This window comes from Naegleria gruberi (assembly GCF_000004985.1).
Source record: "Naegleria gruberi genomic scaffold NAEGRscaffold_5, whole genome shotgun sequence".
NCBI classification, from domain to species: Eukaryota; Heterolobosea; class Eutetramitea; order Acrasida; family Naegleriidae; genus Naegleria; species Naegleria gruberi.
The window spans coordinates 718663-740507 of record NW_003163322.1 but is presented as its reverse complement, the minus strand read 5'-3'; the positions used below and the strand labels follow the sequence as shown (position 1 = coordinate 740507).

The following is a 21845-nucleotide window of genomic DNA, read 5'->3' as shown; positions in this document are numbered from 1 at the left end:
ATTGGGCCAGGTGTTGGACATGTTACCTTCATACACTCTTCCTTGATATTGGTCTAAATAATGATCAATTTCTTCGACAAGTAGGTGTAGTATTGATGTATCATTAGACTGGTGTTGGTTGAATTGTTGTAGTACAAAGAGGCGCCTGCTGATGGATCCTATTGCTGGTCATGAGCGTTCTCGTTGAAGCAGCTAACAATATTCGATCCGTTACCGAAAAGTGCCTTTGTTTGCAAAGGATGTTGTAAAGGGGAACGACTTGACTGCGCAACCAATCCGTCTTGTGGTGTATGCTGAAAAGAACCAATTACCAGCAAGCTGCTGATGCTCAACTCAATCAAAGAGGGCAAGTTACGACATCACTCAGGCCTAAAAATATTTATGCGCCAATCAAACAGCAGCAATTGCTCGAGGCTCTTCAATAATGTTGATGTGCCGTTGTTGGAGAGAGAATATTTTTGCTTTGTGTAACGTGCGGCTTCAAGACAACGGTGGCAGCCTTTTCAACGCTGCATCTTTTCAAAGGAGAAACAAAACACTCAACACACAACAACAACACAATGGCAGGAAAGAAGTCTACCAAGAAGAAGGACCCAAACGCACCAAAGAAACCAAAGACTGGTTATTTCTTGTTCTGTGATGAACACAGAGAAGCTGCCAAGGCTAAGACTGGTGAAAAGAAGAGTGCCAGTGAAGTAAGCAAAGTCTTGGGAGAAATGTGGAATTCATTAAGTGATGAACAAAAGAAGCCATACAATGACAAGTACAAGAAGTCTTTGGATGGATACAATGCTCAAATGGAAGAATATAAGAAGAATAAGCCATCTTCAGAAGATGAAGAAGAATCCGACTCTGATGGTGAAAAGAAGAAGAGAAAGAGAGGAAGCAAAAAGGCCAAAAAGGATAAGGATGCTCCAAAGCGACCACTCACTTCATACATGATCTTCTCTCAAGAAATGAGAAAGAAGCTCTTGGAAGAGGATAGTACCCTTAAAGTAACAGAAGTTGCCAAGAAGGTTGGTGCTTTGTGGAAGAAAATGTCTGACGAACAAAAGAAGCCATACATTGCTCAGGCTGAAAAATTGAAGGCTGCCTACAAAGTTCAAAAGGAAGAATATGATGCCACTCACGAAACTAAGGCACCAGCAAAGAAGAAGACCAAGAAGGAATCGGAATCAGAAGAAGAAGAAAGTAGCGAAGAAGAAAGCGATGATGAGTAAATAATCAACACCCTAAGTTAATTGTAAATGTAAAAATCAATTAGACCAAAATATATTTATTTAATTTTTAAACGGTTACTTATTTTTTAATTTGGCGCAATTATGAATTTGTCTTTTTGCATACACAATTTCTTGTTGTTCTCCTCTTCAGAAAATTGGTGGAAAACTAAATTTAAGAAATCTAAACAATGATGGAACATTTAAAAAAAATGCCTCCAAACAAATCAACAACAGCAAAACTGTTCACTAGCCTCTGTTTCTTTCTCTCCTCTTCGATACCAAAGAATGAAAAAGAAAAATTAATTAAATCAATAGAAAAACATGATGGAACAATTTCGAATGATTTAGATACTAATGGAATTACTCATATTATATCTGTGGAGATGGAAACCAATTCCGAAAATGAAAATATTGATACATTGAATAGTTCTCAAGTTAAAAATCCAGACCGATTCATCATAAGTCCTCAATTTGTCTACACTTCAATCAAGGAGAATAAGTTGTGTGATGAGGAAAATTTTCTACTCTGCTATCCCTTTGTATTTTATAATCTTGTTTTTACTTGTACGAGAAAGATTTCCAATATTGCAAGTGTAGCTTTCATGGTTACTTTCCTTGGAGGAAAGTTTTTAGAACAACAAGAGGAAGAAAAAATTACTCACATTATCACAACATCGGATGATACTGAAACAGTTGCTCCATCATCATCATCAGATCATGTCATTATTGTATCTTTTGAGTGGTTGAAATTATGCTTTTCAAAGAGAATATATTTGGATGAAAAGAATTATTTGGTGGGCAAAAATCAAGGAAAATACATTAGTATTCATCAAGCAAAAACTCTCTTCCAAAGTTTAACATTCTACATTGTAAATTATCCTCCAGAATTTATAAGTATTTTACAGAGGGAAATTTGCTCAAACGGAGGAAAGGTCTTACAGAGCAGGTTGTTAAAAGATAATGTCAAGATTGATTATTTAATTACCAGATATGCATGTAATGAACCATATACATTAAAAAATGTAGAAAATATAACAACAGCTCAGTGGATTGACGACTCATTGAGGGAATCTAGATTGATTCCAATAAGTGAAAAGATAATTTATAGACCTTTGAAATCAAATAATTTTATCAAGGGATTTGAAAATAAGAAAATTTCCATTACAGGATTTGAAGGAGCTGAGAGATCAGACATGATTTATCTCATAAAACAAACAGGAGCTATCTATACAGGAGATTTAAATAAGCAAAATGATTTTCTCATTGTGAAATCATTTGATTTGGTTTCTAAAAAGATTGAAAAGGCTAAAACATGGGAATTAACCATTCTTTCTCCTGATTTCATTTTTGATTCTATTAGTCATTGGAGAATGATGAATACAGGTTTATACACACTCGAAACTGCAACAACATCATTAGATAAGAAGAGAAAATTACCACAAGAGGATAAGGTTCCTGAAAAACCTCCTCAGCAGAAAAAGAAGGTAAAGAAGGAGAGAGTCTTTAAATTATCACTTCATCCATCAGAGGAAGAGGAAATCATAGAAAAAATAGAAAATTTAGGTGCTAAAGTCTGCAGTACTGCCGTTGACACTCACCTCATCATTAGTGAAATTAAGAGAACTCACAAATTCATGACATCATGTGCTAAAGGAAGTTGGGTTCTCAAACCAAGCTATATTAAGGACTCTGTTGGGAACAATGAGTTTTTGGATGAAAAAAATTACGAGTGGTTTTCAGATGAATTCACAACAAAGGGAATATGGATGGGAGTTGGACGTAAGTGGAGACAATTCAGGGAAGAACATGGACACGGTCCATTCAAAGGATGGATTGTGTATATCCACCTGTTAGAGTTATCAGGACCTCCAAGAGAATTATTTCAGGATGTTATCACAGCTGGTGATGGTATTGTTAGTGAAACTCTGGATTCAAATGTCACTCTTGCAATACTGGACGACGACGTTAAGGCAACACATGACTCTGAGACAAGAACAATTTCCGAATTGAAAATTCCAGCAGTGAAGGGTGCATTCCTTTTAGATTATTTCACATTGAAGCAAACTCCGAATAAAGAGAATTATGTTGTGTTTTAAAGAGTACCACCCTTATTGAAATTTATTAAATATTTTTTAAAATCAAAATAATAAAAAAATGCTAACTTCATCGCCAGAGGAGGAATGTTCCGAACAATCAAATCATGGTACCTCTATTCCTACAGAAGATAACACTATGGGTATCCCTCGCATTAATTCTCTCTCTAATTTAAACTCCCCAAGATTTGAAAGTATGGATGCAATTGTCAATAGAAAGAGAATGGAATTACAATCTAAATTTTCAGAAATTGATGTAGATGGAGATGGATACATTACACAGGAGGAAGTTAAAAATTATTTGAAAAAGTATGGATTCTACAAATGTCCAGTGAATTGTACAGGTGGAAAAATTAGCTTTGTCGAATTTACACAATGGATGACAAGCGATAAACCAAATATTTTACAAAAGGCTTTGAACGGAAAATTATCAATTCCAAATTTTCAAGGTAAAATTATTTAATTACAATAATATTTATGGAAACCATATTTTTAAAATATTGAAATTAAATGGAATAGGATTTTGTAATAATATTTCGGAAATATTTGAAATTATTCAAAAAAATTCAAGTGGAATACTTCCTGATTATATACCAGAGTTAGCAAATGCTGATCCTAATCTATTTGGAATTTCCCTTTGTACAGTGGATGGACAAGTTGCACATTTTGGAAATGGTACCAAGAAGGTATTTACCTTACAACACTGGTATGTTCTAACTCTAATTAATTCAATAGGGTTTTTTACAAAATGTAGTATTCTTCCAATGTTATATTGTTTAGGAAGAGAGCAGGGTACTGACCTACATCAATTTATTGGTAGAGAACCATCCGGATTGAAGTTTAATGCCTTCTCCTTGAATGAAGAAAAGAAACCACACAATCCTTTTGTTGTAAGTGAATTTATCTGATACAAATATTAATTATTGAAATAGAGTACTGGCGGATTGGTTTGTGCCAGTCAAATTTCACCAAGGGATTGTAGTAGTAAAAGATTTACTAACATTTACCAATTCGTCCAAAGAATGGCCGGCTGTCCAACAACACTTGACAGCAATGATGATAATTCACAAATTTCATACTCTCAATGTACATATCTAAGCGAAAAGGAACACAATGATAGAAATAGAGCTCTCTTTTACTTTATGAGATCAAATGGTGTTAAGGGAATTTCACAAGAGGAGGGCTACGATATTAATGATGTACTCGATTTTTATGTTCAATGTAACAGCATCAGTTGTACAACAAGAGAATTGAGTGTAATTGCTAGTACTTTGGCAAATAGTGGTGTTTGTCCCTTGACAGGTGATAGATGTATTAAGGATATTCATGTTGTGAGAGATTGTTTGAGTTTACTCTACAGTTGTGGAATGTATGATTACAGTGGTACATGGGCATTTACTGTTGGTTTACCAGCAAAGAGTGGTGTTTCAGGATGTCTAATGATTGTGGTACCAGGTGTTTGTGGCATGGCAATATTTTCTCCTCTTGTTGATAAGAAAGGTCACTCAGTAAGAGCGGTAGACTTTTGTCAAATGCTCACTAAAAGATGCAACTTGTCAATATTTGGAGGATTGACAAGTGGTAACAAATTGTTGTATACCAATAGAAAATTGTAATTTTTAATGTTACTTTCTTTCTTCTGTTAATTTATCTTTTTGTTCATAAACTTCATTCATCAAGGCCTTAACCATATCAGTCTTGAATCCGCCTTTTGTTGATTCATAAAAAGTTGGTAGCTCCAAATTTTGGTCTGTTTCATATTCCAAAGCTTGAAGAACCATATCAAATTTATCAATATCCTTGATCATGACTGCTTCTGGTGATGTTCCTTCCTCATATTCATGCCACAAATCCAACATTTCATTTACAGTTTGAGTAAATTGTTTACCTTCCTCAGTAGTGTCACTAACTCCATTCAACAAGGTTTTCCTCATATTTTCAATGGCATCATTTTCAAGTTTGAATTTTTCTTCCTTTGAAACACCAGCATGAGGTGTGATATCTCCTGCAATAGCTTCAGAAAGATCGTGAATTATACTCATTTTGATACATCTCTCTGTACAAATATTTGGTTGATTCTTTGTGAGCATACTGATAATAGCCATTCTATACATGTGACCAGCAATAGTTTCTGGTTGTTTCACTTTACAATCTACCCATCCTGTTCGGAGTGTATGTTTTAATTTACTAACAATTTTTAAAAAGCTGACAATATTTCTTGCAAAAACAGGGTTGAACATTGTTTCAGTCACGTTACTCATTTTTTTTAAATTTGTTTTTAATTGTTTAATTTTCTTCTAATAATAATTGGGTTCTTACAGGTTTTTCATCATCATATTATTAATGAATGCATGGCCCACCTACGTTATTGGTTTGTTCAACTGTTTGAATCAACACCAATTATCTCTAATAATATACAATTCTCAACACATTAAATTTCTTTGTCTGTCAACGTAAAACAGTTAATGAACCTCAATTCCTAACAAGCATTCAATGAAATGGCAACAATGCTACTCACTTTCAAAAGTAACCTATTTGCCACCGTTAGAAAGTTTGGCAAAAAAAAAATTCAACAACTCGAGTTTTTTAACCCACCTTTCTTTCCTTCATCATCTCAAAGGTTCGTTTTGTTTTTAGCCCAACCCGTGATTATAACAACGGATAATATGTGCCGTCATCTCATTTAAAATTGCTATTTGGTTAAATGTATAGATTTCTATATGGGAGGTATTTGCTCATCAACCATGTCCACCAGTACTGCTTCAACTTTGCAACTTTTTAGACCTATTGTTATTTGTGGCCCAAGTGGTGTCGGTAAAGGAACACTTATTCAAAAATTGTTCAAGGAATATCCAAACATTTTCGGTTTTTCAGTCTCTCATACAACTCGTGGACCAAGACCAGGAGAAGAAAATGGAGTGCACTATTACTTTAGTACAAAGGAAATAATGCAAAAGGAAATTGATGAAGGTAAATTTATTGAACATGCAAACGTGCACGGAAACTTGTACGGAACAAGCTTTCAAGCTGTAAAGGAAGTTCAAACCAAAGGAAAATGTTGTGTCCTCGACATTGATATTCAAGGAGCCAGACAAGTAAGAAACAATAAGGAATTAAATCCTCTTGTTTTGTTTGTCAAGCCACCAAGCATGGATATTTTGGAACAAAGATTGAGAGGAAGAGCTACTGAAACTGAGGAAAGCATTCAACTTCGACTTAAGAATGCCAGAAAAGAATTGGAAGAATTTGAACAAGACAATACCAATCTCTTTGATGACTCAGTTGAAAATAACGATTTGGATGAATCCTATGCTAGTTTAAAGCTTACTATCAAGAAGCACATACCAACAATTCAACTTTAAAGACTTTACAAAAAAACAAATACAAAAATACATTAAACATTTAAATAACCATCACTTTCTTCTTGTGATTGTTGAGGAGAGGAGAATCGACCTAAAATTGTCTTGAATAACGAAGCAAATGCATTCAAAACACATAAAAGAGGAATTAGGTTTGAAACTCGTTGATAGATTGATTCGGAAGGCTGCTGTACAGATTCGCTCGAAAGTCCTAAAAGTGGCCTCTGATCTTTGCTCACATATCCACTCGATGATGAGGATGTTACTGCGGCAGCTGTTGATGTACTATTATTACTATATGGATTCGATGAGAGTATGTTATGGGGAGTGTAGGAACCCTGCTTGAAATCAAGATCATCGTCCGAGCTGCTTGAATCATAAAGTTGATCTGAGAGGAGGGCTTGTTTGTTACTCATTTTTTGTGGTGAATGATATGATAATGAAGCATTGGTGTAAGATAGATTACTGTATTCTTACCTAAGATTCAGTAACAGTAGATCCTTTTTGAAGTTTTTCATTAGGTCTCGATAAAGATTGACATTTTCAATTCAAGTTTTTGTAAACACTTATCAAAAAAATGAAACAATTCAACAAGCCCCAATCATCATCGGAAGGTAGTATTGTACAAAAATATTCTCTCTCCTTACAGAAGGATTTAAAAACCAATTCGTTAATGGATATTAAAAAATTGACTAGTATTGCTAGGGAGGAAATTAAATATTGTAAATCTATTGCAAAAGTTATTTCTACAAGAATTAAAACAGCAAGTGCAGAGGAGAAACTTCCGAGTCTCTATTTATTAGATTCAATTATTAAAAATATTGGAGGAGAATATATTGATGAATTTAGTGCTGGAATTTCGGACTTGTTCTTTTACTCATTCAAAGTACAAATAGATTTGAATATTCAAATTAAATACTTGAAATTATTAAAAACTTGGTCTACAATTTTTGGAGAACAATCCATTCATGATATTGAAGAAAGAGTAATGAAAATTTCACATTATGGACCAAAGCAAAATTTTGACTATGAACAAATTAAGGAAAAATATTGCAAACAATTGATTTATGTAAACCCAAACAAGTTTTGTAAATCTTCAATTGTAGAGGGTGTTAATACCACTAACGAACCAATGAACGACGCGTTGCCCACTCCAAATTTGGATTGGCTTAACAAGATTCTAAAAACATCTTCATTTGTTCCTTCTCCTCAGAGTGCTGCAGATTCCAACACACAACAAAGCCATACCAAGGACAATAATATTGGAAATCCTATGATGATACACTCACTTTATAGGAATACAAAAAACATTTCATTAGATGAAGTCAAGCAGCACAGAGAATGGTTTTTGAGTGATTTAGAGTGGATTAAGGTGGGCTGTAAAAAGAGAGAGAGATCTATATTTGAAGTGGAGAAAAACAAATAAGGTTTTATCCACTTCCAACAAAATATACGTATAATCCGATTCTTTGATGGCGAAGTTGCCAAATATTGTGCGAATTAAGATTTATAAAAGAAGGTTGGCTCCTCTATTCTTCTTGAATGAACGGGGATTATTGAATATTATAAGAAGTATAATCAATATGGTTATCTAATTGAAGATTTAGTTTTCCTTGCAAGCATTTTCAAATATTTACGAGCATGCGAAGCAACTTGAGTTCTAAGGAAGAATTAGGATAGAATTAGGATTCGATTAAAATGAAATCACTTACCTTGTTCTAAGGGGAAAGAAATAAGATTCAATTAACATGAAATATAGTTATAATTAGGGATTTACGATTCGATTAACACGAGCAGGTAACTTGGACAACTTACCTTGTCTTAACATAACCCTCTGCAATTTCTCTCCATTTTCCTTTTCCACATTCATTTAAACCTCGAATGAAATTGGCATGTTCCTGCTCAGTCCATGATCCATCATTAATCCCAATTTTCTGATGTTGCTCATTGATAAATTTGATTTTAGATGTATCTAATGAGATGGAAAATGCTTTGAATTGAATGGGTTCTTTTGATTTTTTGGAAATTTTGCTTTTTGGAATTTTCTTATTTACATTAAACGAGGACTGGAAAGAGTTTGTGGAACTATTCTGTGAAGAACTATTTTTTGGACTATTGCTATTTGATCTATTATTTGCTGCATCCGTCGTGAATGTACTTTGAGATGAAGAAGGAAGGAAACAAGTTTGCTTATTACATATCGACGAAGATGCATTATTACTAGAAGTTGTTGGACACATTTCCAAAGTTGGAGGAAGGGCATGTGGCATGTCACTAAGAGCATGTGGCGGTGGCTCAACAATTTGTGCAAGACTATTATTGCTAATTATCGTTTCATGACCTCCAGTATGATAATGAAGAGATTCAAAATAGCTTGGATCATGATCCACATGCATTACTTTGGTGAATGAGGTTTGCTGAAGATGACTAGGGTAATGATGGAGCTGATGAGGGTGATTGTGTGGTGATGGTTGGTAAATATTAGATGAAGATCTTAGAGAATTACATGTTGTTGAAGAGTAATATTTAGAATGAATGATGGGTGGTTCTCTTTGAGTATGGGATGATGAAGGGTAACATGCAGGAGAAGCAACATCTACTATTGGTTTAACATCTATTGGTTTCAAATTCTGATGAATATCAGTATTCAACCTTTGTTTGTCTTTAAATTCGTCAAACTTTTTAATCAATTCGTTTAAGGAAGGTAACATGTTGGATACGACCAAACGAATAAGTACCAAAATAACAAAACCTCTCTATGGCCAGTATTAAGCTTGTACTAAATTTGAGGAGGTATTGAAGTTGTTTTTTTTGAGGCTTTAATAACAAATAAGTCTCGGAATGTTGTGGTCTTGCTCGAGATTCATAGCCAGCCTAAAAAGTATACTTTGTATCTTTTAGGAAGAATTAATCCGCTTTTTGGCGATTTTCACACAACCCTGATTTACTAAGACAAAGCGACCAAAATTAACAGGCCTTAATATGGCCAAGATGAACCTGCTATTCTTTACCTGAATATACTAGTTAAAGAAGATCAAATATTGTGTAATATAATTAATAATTTAGAATCAATAATTATTCCAATTTAAATAGATGCTTTTTGTAAACTTTCAATTCTTCAATAGATTCTTTGATATCATCAAGTGCTCTATGGGCTCCAGTCTTTACAACCTTGGTAAGAGTTTCAGGTGACCATCTTCTTGCAAGCTCTTTAATTGAAGAAACATCAATAATTCTATAATGCAAATATTCATCTAATCTTTTCATTTCCTTTCTAAAATAATTAAAATATTATTAACAAAATAATAAAGAAATTAACATACTTCATAAATAATCTATCACAATAAACACTGTTACCAGCCAATGGAGCCAATCTCTCCGATGCAACATAGTGTTTAACAAAATCCAAGACTGTATCCTCAACTTGCTGAATGGAGAATGAGCTCTTTCGAACGGCAGCAGTCAAACCACTATCACCATGATGCTGTTTACACCAATCATTCATATTATCTAAAACAGAGTCACTCTGATGAACAATCAATGAATCCAATTGTGCAATAATATTTAAATTACCATCAGTAATAATGACTGCAATTTCCAAAATGTGATCGGAATCAATATCTAATCCTGTCATCTATTTAGAATTAATTGTGTGAATTGTGGTCAGTGGCTATTATCTTACCTCCATGTCAACCCAAACAATAGGGTCTTGTACAAGAGTTGTTGTCATATTTTTAAATAATATTATATTTTTAATTTATTATTTGATCTTGATTGTTACACGAGTTTCCAATACTTTGTCAAAAAAATGTTATTAACATCTTCGTTGCCCCTCGGTCAATTAACCTCTCGTGTTGGTCACAGTGGTATCTTTCATAACGATAAAGTTTATCTTTTCGGAGGCTTTGTCAATTCCGAACTACTTGTAAACGATCTCATTCAAGTGGATGTTTCCTCACAAAAGTGGGAAAACAAGACAATACATAATAGGGGACCAAGTGCTCGTAACTTCCACTCCTCGTGTCTAGTGAAAAGAAAATCGAATGATTGTAGTGATGAGATGGTAATTTTTGGCGGGAAATCAAATGGTTTTCATAATGATGTTTGGTCGTATCGATTTGATACTTTTGAGTGGGGATTACTGGAGCCTAGTGGTGATGAGATTATCACTCCACGTTATGGTCAATCAGCAACTATTTATGGTGATTATTTGGTTGTGTTTGGTGGGTATGATGATAACAACAGTTTCCCATCGAATGAATTGTTTATTTTCAATTTGAAGAGTAGAGAATGGAAATTGATGGAATTGAGCATTGAACTTATGGGAAGATATTATCATGCTAGTGTTTTGGATGAAGAAACTGGTGATTGGTATATTTTGGGTGGTAAATCGGCTACTGATCTTGTTAAAGATTTTGTAAAGATTAAATTGTCTACTCTGGATGTGAAAGAGGGTACTTGTCAATCGGAGGTATTAATTTCTGAACTTGATGGCTTTGCTCCAAGATTTGGTCATTCATTGGTGTTGGAAAAATCAGAAAATGGTAAAAGACTTTACTCCATTGGAGGTTGTAATGATAGAATTGACCATTTGGATTGTATCTATATTGATTTAATTAATATCAAGAATGGTTGGGATGTAAGCCACACTCACTCACTTTCTCAAACTTTTACAAGCCAAGATGTTGGACCCGTCTTTCATACAACTGTTCCATTCCAAGCGACCAATGAAGATGATAGTATTGCTATGAATTACTTTGTATTTGGTGGTACTTATCACAAGATTGACAAAAAGAAGCAAGTTAATGAGCCAACAGAGATCACCATAATAGAACCAGTTATATTGAGGGTTTGTCACAATGTGGAAGTGATATCTACGTTCCTAAAGAAGAAATTCTCAAGTACAATTTGAAAAACAGTTCAGCAAATTCTTTTAAAATTGTTCAAGTTGGTGAGTGTCATCATTTATTATTCAATATTGAATGCCAATTAATTATTTTAAATAAGGTGATGGAGCTGTGGGTAAAACATGTCTTTGGATATCTCTAACTACCGATTCCTTTCCACACGAATATATACCAACAATTTTTGATAGCAATACAATTTTTTCTATGATGGAAAAACTTTAAGTATTGGATTGTGGGATACCATAGGACAAGAAGGTTAGTAATTTTAAAAAATATTCAAAACATTTTTGATTGACCTTTCAAAAGATTTTGATAGGTAAGGGAAGAAGGATAAATTACACTTTTTGGCCGTCTTAAACCCCCTCCTACCAACTGAGGGTGTTGTATGATTTTTTTTCATGATTTATTATAGATAGAAGTTTATTAACAATACAAGTCTTTATTAGACCAAGAGAAAAACAGGGTGTTCAAAGTATCAATTACCACTTGTTCTTCAATGTACCAACAACTTCAAGTAAATGACAGATGTTGTTTTGGGTTGAATGTTGGCTATGATGTGGAAGGAAGCAAAAGAACTTCTCCCCCTGCGTGCTGTAATTTATCCTTCTTCCCTAGGGAAGTTATTTATTTATCAAAAAGCAATAATATTGTTAAATTTTGGAACTTAATGAATTTATCTATCATACACAGATTACGTCCACTTTCTTATCCCCAAACTGATTTATTCTTTTTGAGTTTCAGTTGTTGTTCAGAATCATCTATGGATAATGAACTAAGGCATCATTGTTCAACAACTCCAATTGCACTTGTTTGCACCAAAATTGATTTTAGAGATGATCCAATCTTTACCAGAGAATTACTTATCAAAAAACATAAAAAGATTCAAAGTTTTGAACAGGGAAAATTACTTGCCGAAACAAGCGCTCTGAAAGGTACTGGAATCAGGGAGCTGAACGAAGTGATGGTCAAGTCCATCTGTGTGTGGAATGATCCTTCATTTAAGCAAGTTGTAAAGAATAGTGAAAAGAAGACTTGTTCCATGCAATAATAACATGATTCAATACGATCATTTCTAGAGTTATACTTGTTTGGTTGAAATTCTATAATTTGTTCGATAAGTATCTTTTCTAAAGAGTATTAATACTCTAAAGGATGTGGACAGAGGGTGAGATATGGAATTTATGGTTTGTAACTGGTGTTTCCCCGCTGATTGAGGAACTAGTGAAAATCCAGCTACCCGGTCGGGAAAACTTTAGATGTTGTTTAGCAGGTGACTACCATGCTTTGAGTGATAAAGGAAACTTCCTATAAGGGTGATTGTACAGTTTGTAAGGCTTTCCCGCCTGTATGCAACAGCACAATAGTCTATTTTCAGCATTGGACTGATAATGAAGATAATAAATTAAGGTATTCGGATTCGGGTGGTGACAGAGATAAACGCACAAGGCTTGCTGAACTGTTCTTTAACTGTTACAGCAACTTATCACAGAGCAATAGTATAAAAAAACTCTCTACAACAGTGTGCGTTCATTAGTATGGTCGCTTCTAAGGTTACACCATTGCCCCCACATGTATCTGTATATACAACAAATAGGACACCAACATCCAAAAATCACCTTACCGAATCAAATGATGGATTTACTATTAGTGCTGTTTCTCCTTTGGAACCAATAATTGATGATAATTCGTCAGATGATGGTGCTCAAATCAAACAACAAAATAAGCGTTCCTCTCAGAAAATAACCATCAAATCAAGCTTAATACTCTTATTATTGTTTGTTTTGGTGGTTTCTGTAATCTTATTAACCATAGTTTGGGTATCTAGTTTTGCTGGGAGTGTTACATCTGTGAGTAATAGTTTAATGGAGTCTCAATTCTCTAGTATGACTGAATTTATAGACTCTACCATGAATAAGGTTTGTTGTTGACGGTTTGAATTTAGTGTAAAATTGACAAACATGTGGAAATTCCTAACAACAGGTAGCAATGGCCACTGAAACTGTAAGGAACTCTGTGTGGAATGATATGGATTATTATAATCGTGACGAGTGGTTAATTGACAAGACCTTCATGACCTATAAATCACAGGAAGCTTACATAAATGGTCTTTTCATCAATTCATATTTTGGAGATGTATTGGGAGGTAATAAGGGTATAACTAGCAGTCAATCTAGAGCTGCTAAATCACCTGAAATGTATCTATCATTATTTGTGATTAATTCAACAGGAGCTTATTACAAAACTTGTGATTTTGACTCCTCTCACACTAGCTGTGTTAGAAAAGGTCCAACATGGGATAAGATTAAACCAACATTTGATCTTTCAACTGAAGTGGAACAAGCCCAAAACTTACTCAACTCAACCGGATTTTCTGACTCTTACACAGATTCAGGATATCCACTGTGGGTTTGGTTCTCATGTGTAAGTGTTCACTCAGTTCCTGGCTCATCCACTTTTGATTGGTATTTTGCTATTGATCTGACAGTTCACTCTCTATCCCAATACTTGCTTGAATTTACAAGTGATATTATGAACTCACTGGCAGTTGTTATTGAGATCAAAACTGACGCTATTATTGCAAGTATGTTTTTTTAATATTCCTGTTTTAAACTGTTTCAATAATAATTAGCCAACTACCCTGATATTCCAGTTTCTGAATGGGATAAAAGTGGAAAGGAAACAAGAAAGACTGTTAAGAACTTTGATATTCCACAAGTGAGAGATATTGGATCTGCTGTTTATGAATCTTTAGGGAATGATCTCAAATCTATGAAATGTTCAACTTTCAAATTCACAACAGTTAGTTCTTATTATGTTGGACTCTATAGATTGTGCACTCCAACATTGTTGAATTGGATGATAATCTTTGCAGTGCCACAGTGGAACTACATATCTTCCATTGTAATTGCAGTGATAGTTGCCGTTATTGTGAGTGTCATTATTACAATCTCTGCAATTTTGATAGGTATTTGGTTCAGTACAAGAATTGTTACACCTTTCAAAAAGTTAATGACCCAATTTGAATTCATTTCAGAAATGCAATTGGACGAAATTGAGGGCTTGAAGGTTGCATCACCATTGAAGGAAGTTTCTGAAATCCAAGAACATGTATTGTTCATGGTGAAAAAGATGAAATTATTTAGAAGTTTCCTTCCACCTCACTTGTTGAGCAAATTGGATAGTAATGACACACGTTCACACGAAGAATCTAAACATCATTCGAGTAACAAGTTTACATCTCTTTCCTTCTCAAAGTCATCTCATCATAGCAAGATTGGAGCTCATTCTTCTGGTTTTCATAATTCCATTTTTAAATTAGGTCTGGAAAAGAGAAGGGTGGTGAGTGCAATGATATATTTCGAAGGGCTCAACGAACTACTTAATGAATTGAAAGAACATGATATTACTGTCGTGCTTACTGAAATTTTCACAGTAATTCAAAGACATGCAAGTTTAAACAATGCATTGGTTGGCAATTTTGAGAAGAGTACCATCATTCTTAGTTTTAATGCTACATCAGAAAGCGCCAAAGCAGAAGAAAAAGGTTTATTCTGCATGACACAACTTCAAGGTCAATTACAAAAATTGAAATGTTCTTCATCCATATCTTTCCTTTGTGCCATGGTTTCACAGCAAAACAAAGTTGGTAACGTTGGTACTAGAGATGTTAAAACCTTCTCAATTTTAGGCAGTTATCAAGAAAATCTTGAATTTTTAATCAGTTTAACTTCCAAGCTTAATGTTAACTTTTTAATCACAGATCATGTTTACCAGGAAATTGCTGATGTTCACTCGACTAGATTGGTATCATGGAAGAAATTAGTGAATGAAAATACATTTGAACCAATTATGTCCAATAGAAAATCAAAGAGTGGTGAAAAGACACCAATTTATGAGGTTGGAGATTCAAAACAAGTTAACATGGATGAATGTAAGTTGATATTGTTTTTTCATTTGTGAATATCATAATTACTTAGGGATGTATGAATTGCAGCAAAAAGAGCAAGTGGACAAGTGGAGAATTTACAATAAGGGAATTGAAAGCTTTAAACAAGGTCACTTTAATGAGGCCCTTGAATATTTTGAACAATATCAATCCATTCATATTGAGAAAACAGAAGGTGTTGAAGATAAGCCATGTGCTCATATGATTGAAAAGTGCCAAGATCGCATCTCTAAAGATACCAAACCATCTAATTTGTAAAATCAAAAGTCATATCACTAAATTGTATTCTATTTTGTATATAAAAATCAGAATACCATTGAATTGCTCTTTGAGGATATTCATTCTCGTGATTGACCCCACATATTCTCCGTTGATCTAATTGACTAGAATGAGAGTAATAATCCATTATAATGGCATTGGAAAGCTCTTCATTTCTCCATTTGACACTAACTACTCGATGTACATCACCAAAGAGCTCGGATTTATCTACGAGTTGGTATTTCTTCAATTCGTGATCGAAAATAATATCAAAGTAATAATTAAAAGTTTCTTTTGGAAGTCTAAGATTGTGGGTTGGATGATGGTCAATTGTTGCTTCCACACGAGTAATCAATTGCCATTTTGATGTGTCAATTACTTCATCCACCATTTCATCATTAATAGTAGCAAATGATTGGAGGAAGAATGGTCTCATTACATTTTCATCCAACAAATCACAAAATCTAAAGGTTCCAACAAACATTCTAGTATCATTCCACTGATATTTTACAGTTGGATCAACTATTATAATAGTGCCATCCAACATTAAATAAATATAATAACTTTCAGTATTGAAAATCAACATTCCTCCGTTTCTTTCCAAAATATCAGTTGTGAGATTAGGAATATAATTAAACTTGGGAATGGTCTTTGAAAATTCCTTTACAATAATAGGTCTGCAATTGTTATAGCTTGCCATTATTCTAACAGAGTATATTTTTCCATACTCTAATAATTGATGGGATTTAGCTGAGCATTTTACAACATTGCCTTGCATTTTTAAATGGAATCCAGTAACTGCAGGTTCAGTATCTAAAGTGACCCAATCTGATTCATTATTTGACCTTTTTAACCTTGCTTGAATTGTAAAATTGTATAACTTGGAATAGGCATCTTGTGGAAGGAAGACGAAAAATATTGGTGTCTTTGAAGTTAATTTAAGGAATGTATCATGAACCATAGAGAGTTCGCCTACATGTGGTATCTCATTCCACATCATTAATGAACTCGGAATGGTCACTGGGTTGCTTTTTGGTGTAATATTTCCAATTCTGAAACGATCAAACTTACAAGCAATAAACAATCGTGCTTTGTAACTTGCTTTTGTATCTATAGCTGATGATTTCAATTGTTCAGAGTTTAGTTCATGCCCAACTGGAGTTATTTCTTTCCACAATGGTTCTTCATATTTCTTAATAGCACTTGCTTCTACTACAACTTGCAACGCTGAATTCAATTCATTATGGAACGCTGGGGATTTTACAATTGAGCAACCTAGGTGAAAGAGTGGATAATTATCAAATTTAAGGTGGAACATGTTTGGATGAGTTGAAGCAAGGACACAACCATCAACAATATGTTTTACATTTTCATTGACCAATGAGGGCAACAGACCTGAAGAAAGTACTGATTCTGGATATAATTGACCCAAGTCATGATATATCCACGTATTTCTCTTTGAAATGACCACAAGTTTGAAAAAGTACTCCCTTTCACTTTCTAACTTTGGAGTCACAAAAATGTATTGGCTTGGATCTTTTTGAATTAATTTCCAGTCACTTCCTCTGTTAATGATATTCCACTCAATTCCATCAATAGAAAAAAGTACATCTACAAAATACTCATCCAATAGCTCAAAAATAAGTCCACATCTACCGTACTCTTCATATTTGAACAGATCTTGAACTATTTGGAATGAAGAGCTGATACGTTTCAATATTGTGGCATCTACTTGAAAGAATGACAAGCATACATCAAACTCTGCATCAGTCTTCTCAACGCTAAATTCACAAACAAGAACTGCACCATCCAACTCCTTCAAGTGTTGAACCATGATCTCTGTTACATTACTATCCACAACAGCAGTTGGTAATGTTAAATTATTTGCAAAATAATCAACAAGTAAAATCTCCTCCTCACAATGACTAGTTTTAAGCTTTAAATCTTTCCATGTTATCCATTGGCCAAACTTGGCATGATTACTGCCAAAGGATAAGATCTTATTCAGCTCTGTGCAATTAATTTCGGGATGATAATACGAGCAAGATCTATTTTTAAGGAACAGAGTAAATGGTGAGGAGAGAAAACTTTTAGCATGATAATAGGCATCAAATTCGAATCTCGTTGCAGTACTTGGAGAGGTGAACCTATCAAGTGCAGACATTTTTTTCTTCTTTAAAATGTTTTGAATTTTCAATTCTAATCAGCACACCTCATAATTACGAAATACAATATTGGTCTAATTTGTAGAAGTGAAATAGTGTAATTTATTCTTGTTTGATTCTCTTATTTTCTGATTCAGCAACATCACTTAAATCATGCTTATTGCTCGCGGTTGGAGGTTCAAAATAGTCACAAAACTTTTCAAATGTTAATAATCTTCTGTGATACTTCTTTGTGAGAGGATCAATACTATTGTAGAGAAGTTTAAAGCATCTGTGAGATGGCAGAATTTCCTCGCAATATTCATCATTATTGACAAAGAACCACATGACAATTCTTCCCTTAGTAACAATGGATCTAGCAGCAAATTCTAACAAGTCATCATACATTTCCTTGACATCATATGGAACTGTTCCAGCAATATAATTTTCTTTAACTCTTGCCAAACTATCCTCAGCCAATGGCTTATTTCTACCAATCTTTCTTGGCCCTTCTCTATTTCCATAAGGAGGATCACAAACAATAGCATCGAATATTGGCTTTGGGGCATGAGATTTGTTTTGAGGTTTCCAAACATGGCTTTGTGATAAGTCAACTCTCAACAATTCAAGACCAGCCTTGTTAGTTAATCCATAATCATCAAAATTGGATTGAATATTTGTTTCACTTTCAATATTACCCTTTTGACGGAAATTCTTTCCTCTAACCACACGAATGTCCAAATCAGAACCAATGACATGAGCTCCATAGTGTGCAATTGAAACAATCAGAGAACCTGTTCCAACAAAAGGATCATAAATAAGAGATTTTCTATTGGCAAGTGCACAATTAGCACTGAGGAATGACAGTGTGGCACACATACTTGTTGTACCAATATACTTTCTCTTCTTCAAGTCATAATCTGTAATTAAATGTCTAGAACCTTCACCTAGCTTTCTAGTAAAGTAAACTTGCTTTAAAACTAGAGTTTCTTGCTCATTGCCCTCCTTTTTAAATCCAGGAATACTAGAGTTTCTAAAATCTTGGAAAATGAAAAAGTCTGTGTCAGGCGTTTCCAAATTAACCCTTCCTTTCCAAGGTATCGTATTAAAACTTTTCATCAAATCAATTTTTTGTTTTTTAGTCCATCTACAACCATAATTTTCAACAGTGATACAATATGACGATGAATCATGTAAAATAGAAGACACATGTTGGGCATTCTCAGTACAATATTTTCCTGTTTGATCAATACATTCCTCAGCAGAACTACCACTTCCCCACACTTCATAAATACCTTGTATCAGCACAGATCTTGAAACTGCCTTCTTGGCATCCTCTTCCGAAGGATAATCAACAAAATAAAAAACTTCATCATCTTCCAATTTTCCACAATGACTCAATGGTATCGAAAAGGAGTGTGCAGAACACTCCAAGTCTGGCAATCGGAAAGCAGCATAGTCATTAAAGAAACGAACAAGGTATCTTGGCATTTTTTAATAATAATAATTATTATTGAAATGAAATTCAAAATTGCACTGTGCAATTTATTTAGTATTTGCAAAATTTCTGTTGCTGCAGTCTGTAATAACAATTTCAAGTCTACTAAAACCGTTATGCATTGTTGGCGCCAATAGAATCTTCAAAAAAATTATTCAAAAAAATGTTCCATCATCAACATCCCTTCACAAAGAAAGGATCAAATTCTATCAAACCAAGTCTTGCTCTCACTCCGAATGTAGAGATTGGACAAGCTTTCAAAGATCCGAAGGAAGCCATCGCAGAAAGGCAAAAAAAAGTTCAAGCAAAAGAATTAAAAAAGAGCAGACAATTGGCTGAGCAAATAACTAGTTCGACAAGTAATAGTGACAATCCGATACATAGCGTTCCTAACAAGCCAACCACTATTTCTACCTTTTCACAAGATAAAACTGATCATCAAAAGAAGGTCACAAAGATTTTCTCACTCAAATGTGAAGCCAAAAGATTGGAAGCAACTGGCAAGGAAAATATTGAGGACTTTACCAAATTGGAAATATCTCAAAGAAAGATTTCTAATCAACAGGTGAAAGAATGTTCAAACCCCTATCAATTTGTAAAACTTGAAACATTATACAAGGATTGTGTTCGTCAGTCAAAATATGAAACCTATAACTTGTACACTAACTGGTGCACAATTTTCACACTAATGGAACAATTACCCAATCTCACTTGCAATGCAAAGGGTATTGAGTTTGAAGTTTGGAGAGTATCCGATACTTTGAATGAAATGTTTGTGGTATTACTATTGCCACTCTTGAGTATAAAAGGTATTGGAAAGAAGGAAATGGAAAAGTTGGAATCAAATCAAGAACTTGTTCCAGGTGATATTGTCATTAGTGCCAATCCTACCATTCTACAAATTAACAAGAAGGAAACTGACACCGAGAATAGTACTAAACAACAATTCAGCTCGTTATCCATGATTGGAGAAAATAGAAATATTTCTCTCAAAGTTATTGGTAAGGCTGTACATTTTGGGACATGCACCTATGTACCAGTTGACTTTAACAAATATACCGGAAACAATCTTAAACTTTTCAATATGCTCAATGAGAAGAAGAAACAAAAACTGCAAGACGAAAATCAAACTACCACAACAACTAGCTCACAAAACAAGGATAAGCCACTAACATTTTGTACTTGTCCTATCAACAAGGCAGTAAGCAGATATTGTAACTACCACTTTAACAAGAAGAGTAGAGAAGTGCAAGATAGTAGAGTGGAATGCAATGGGGCCAATCTTGTTGAAAGGTCATCCATCTCATTTGACAAGCCTACTGTATACAATTACACAGGTGTTACCCTTTTTATAGATCCTGGTGCTAATGTTAAGAAGATTAGAAAGACCAGCTCCGATGAAAAACCAAAAGAATTGGCCACAAAAAAGAAAAAGAAACAAGAGGCCCAAAATTTCAGTGGTATCACCCCAAAGATGGCAAACTACCTTTCTGGAAACTCTAGAAGTGCTCAAATGTTTGTGGCAGCTCGTTCAAAGCAAATCAAGGAAGATTTATTGGCAAATAATAAGGTTAAAGACTTCACAGATCGTCACATTAATGCTCTAGCTCAAAAGGCTGTTATGAACACTATCGAAAATGCCACTAACAAAGATGTAAAGAAGAGAAAATTTGTAGAAATTGAAATGTCGGACAGTAGCTCTGATGATGAGGAATGAAAGATTGTAGAATAGTTCAGTGGAATTTTTTAATCTTTTTCTTTACATCCTCTTTGAATTTATCCATGAATACATATTTACAACTGGTTACATTTAGATAAGTGAGCCTCCTGCAACCCTTTACAATGGTTTCCACTGCAGTATTAGTTATTAGAGAACATGAAAGATCCAAGTGCCTCAGATTTTTCAGGGACACCAACATGCATGCACCCTTATCTCTTAGATTAGTATTAGGGAATTCCAATAACCTCAGAGTTGTTAACTTGCATAATGTCTCACACCCAACTTCTGTTATTTTATCACACTGATCCAATTTTAATTCTTGCAATTGTTTAATGGACAGTAGATTTTGTAGAGATGACGATGTCATTGATCCACCACTTGCACTGAAATGTTTGAGATTTGTCATGGTTCCTATAATCTTCATAAAGTCATTACCCAGAAAACAAAAATCTAGGTTCAACTTGGTTAACGTCTGATTATTCTCTAAAAGTCTGAAACAATCGAGAGGAATTCTATTGTCTTCCCCAATTACCAACTCTTGTAAACTCCCCATATTGCTAAACGTTGTAAAAACTCTATTATATTCAGTTACATTTACTGGAGGTGGATTATAGTCAACATAAACTTCATGCTTGATGTGGGAAATTGATTTGAGATTCTTCCATTCACACAATAGGTCTGCGTGAGCGATTATTGATTG

The 21845-nt window shown here is 34.2% G+C and overlaps 14 protein-coding genes across 14 annotated transcripts; 9 read left to right on the top strand and 5 right to left on the bottom strand.

The window, feature by feature from the left end:
* Nucleotides 1–531: 531 nt before the first annotated feature.
* On the top strand, nucleotides 532–1292 carry FM164 (uncharacterized protein). The gene has a single exon (XM_002681817.1). The coding sequence runs from the start codon at nucleotides 561–563 to the stop codon at nucleotides 1218–1220; it is 660 nt and encodes a 219-aa protein (XP_002681863.1). The 5' UTR covers nucleotides 532–560; the 3' UTR covers nucleotides 1221–1292.
* Nucleotides 1293–1429: 137 nt separating this feature from the next.
* On the top strand, nucleotides 1430–3316 carry NAEGRDRAFT_63116 (topoisomerase II-binding protein 1; the record flags this gene model as incomplete). Its single annotated transcript, XM_002681816.1, has 1 exon — nucleotides 1430–3316. The coding sequence occupies one exon, from the start codon at nucleotides 1430–1432 to the stop codon at nucleotides 3314–3316; it is 1887 nt and encodes a 628-aa protein (XP_002681862.1).
* Nucleotides 3317–3452: 136 nt separating this feature from the next.
* Nucleotides 3453–3776, top strand: NAEGRDRAFT_63115 (uncharacterized protein; the record flags this gene model as incomplete). Its single annotated transcript, XM_002681815.1, has 1 exon — nucleotides 3453–3776. One exon carries the CDS (start codon nucleotides 3453–3455, stop codon nucleotides 3774–3776), a length of 324 nt encoding a protein of 107 aa, XP_002681861.1.
* A 1162-nt stretch (nucleotides 3777–4938) lies between these two features.
* Nucleotides 4939–5553, bottom strand: NAEGRDRAFT_46245 (uncharacterized protein; the record flags this gene model as incomplete). The annotated part of the gene is made up of 1 exon (XM_002681652.1): nucleotides 4939–5553. The coding sequence occupies one exon, from the start codon at nucleotides 5551–5553 to the stop codon at nucleotides 4939–4941; it is 615 nt and encodes a 204-aa protein (XP_002681698.1).
* A 333-nt stretch (nucleotides 5554–5886) lies between these two features.
* Nucleotides 5887–6728, top strand: NAEGRDRAFT_55119 (guanylate kinase). Its single transcript, XM_002681814.1, has 2 exons — nucleotides 5887–5933; nucleotides 6026–6728. The coding sequence occupies exon 2, from the start codon at nucleotides 6058–6060 to the stop codon at nucleotides 6673–6675; it is 618 nt and encodes a 205-aa protein (XP_002681860.1). The 5' UTR covers nucleotides 5887–5933; nucleotides 6026–6057; the 3' UTR covers nucleotides 6676–6728.
* Nucleotides 6729–7312: 584 nt separating this feature from the next.
* NAEGRDRAFT_5199 (uncharacterized protein) lies at nucleotides 7313–7612 on the top strand (the record flags this gene model as incomplete). The annotated part of the gene is made up of 1 exon (XM_002681813.1): nucleotides 7313–7612. A coding segment is annotated over one exon (300 nt), but the record flags the coding sequence as incomplete, so codon positions are not given.
* Nucleotides 7613–8039: 427 nt separating this feature from the next.
* Nucleotides 8040–9383, bottom strand: NAEGRDRAFT_46243 (uncharacterized protein; the record flags this gene model as incomplete). Its single annotated transcript, XM_002681651.1, has 3 exons — nucleotides 8040–8049; nucleotides 8385–8390; nucleotides 8488–9383. 3 exons carry the CDS (start codon nucleotides 9381–9383, stop codon nucleotides 8040–8042), a joined length of 912 nt encoding a protein of 303 aa, XP_002681697.1.
* A 364-nt stretch (nucleotides 9384–9747) lies between these two features.
* NAEGRDRAFT_30577 (uncharacterized protein) lies at nucleotides 9748–10402 on the bottom strand (the record flags this gene model as incomplete). The annotated part of the gene is made up of 3 exons (XM_002681650.1): nucleotides 9748–9946; nucleotides 9996–10306; nucleotides 10355–10402. 3 exons carry the CDS (start codon nucleotides 10400–10402, stop codon nucleotides 9748–9750), a joined length of 558 nt encoding a protein of 185 aa, XP_002681696.1.
* A 78-nt stretch (nucleotides 10403–10480) lies between these two features.
* NAEGRDRAFT_63109 (uncharacterized protein) lies at nucleotides 10481–11584 on the top strand (the record flags this gene model as incomplete). The annotated part of the gene is made up of 1 exon (XM_002681812.1): nucleotides 10481–11584. The coding sequence occupies one exon, from the start codon at nucleotides 10481–10483 to the stop codon at nucleotides 11582–11584; it is 1104 nt and encodes a 367-aa protein (XP_002681858.1).
* Nucleotides 11585–12246: 662 nt separating this feature from the next.
* NAEGRDRAFT_78331 (rho family small GTPase) lies at nucleotides 12247–13095 on the top strand (the record flags this gene model as incomplete). Its single annotated transcript, XM_002681811.1, has 1 exon — nucleotides 12247–13095. One exon carries the CDS (start codon nucleotides 12247–12249, stop codon nucleotides 12625–12627), a length of 381 nt encoding a protein of 126 aa, XP_002681857.1. The 3' UTR covers nucleotides 12628–13095.
* Nucleotides 13096–13114: 19 nt separating this feature from the next.
* Nucleotides 13115–15539, top strand: NAEGRDRAFT_63107 (uncharacterized protein; the record flags this gene model as incomplete). The annotated part of the gene is made up of 3 exons (XM_002681810.1): nucleotides 13115–13495; nucleotides 13560–14160; nucleotides 14209–15539. The coding sequence occupies 3 exons, from the start codon at nucleotides 13115–13117 to the stop codon at nucleotides 15537–15539; spliced, it is 2313 nt and encodes a 770-aa protein (XP_002681856.1).
* A 233-nt stretch (nucleotides 15540–15772) lies between these two features.
* Nucleotides 15773–17947, bottom strand: NAEGRDRAFT_63106 (uncharacterized protein; the record flags this gene model as incomplete). The annotated part of the gene is made up of 1 exon (XM_002681649.1): nucleotides 15773–17947. The coding sequence occupies one exon, from the start codon at nucleotides 17945–17947 to the stop codon at nucleotides 15773–15775; it is 2175 nt and encodes a 724-aa protein (XP_002681695.1).
* A 103-nt stretch (nucleotides 17948–18050) lies between these two features.
* Nucleotides 18051–19418, bottom strand: NAEGRDRAFT_30617 (uncharacterized protein; the record flags this gene model as incomplete). The annotated part of the gene is made up of 1 exon (XM_002681648.1): nucleotides 18051–19418. One exon carries the CDS (start codon nucleotides 19416–19418, stop codon nucleotides 18051–18053), a length of 1368 nt encoding a protein of 455 aa, XP_002681694.1.
* Nucleotides 19419–19583: 165 nt separating this feature from the next.
* On the top strand, nucleotides 19584–21609 carry NAEGRDRAFT_56948 (uncharacterized protein). The gene has a single exon (XM_002681809.1). It carries the CDS (start codon nucleotides 19589–19591, stop codon nucleotides 21140–21142), a length of 1554 nt encoding a protein of 517 aa, XP_002681855.1. The 5' UTR covers nucleotides 19584–19588; the 3' UTR covers nucleotides 21143–21609.
* The last annotated feature ends 236 nt before the right edge of the window (nucleotides 21610–21845 follow it).

Bases quoted from the DNA above. Each gene is read 5' to 3' on its own strand.
- NAEGRDRAFT_55119 (XM_002681814.1), top strand. From the start codon at position 6,058: ATGTCCACCAGTACTGCTTCAACTTTGCAACTTTTTAGACCTATTGTT.
- FM164 (XM_002681817.1), top strand. From the start codon at position 561: ATGGCAGGAAAGAAGTCTACCAAGAAGAAGGACCCAAACGCACCAAAG.
- NAEGRDRAFT_56948 (XM_002681809.1), top strand. From the start codon at position 19,589: ATGTTCCATCATCAACATCCCTTCACAAAGAAAGGATCAAATTCTATC.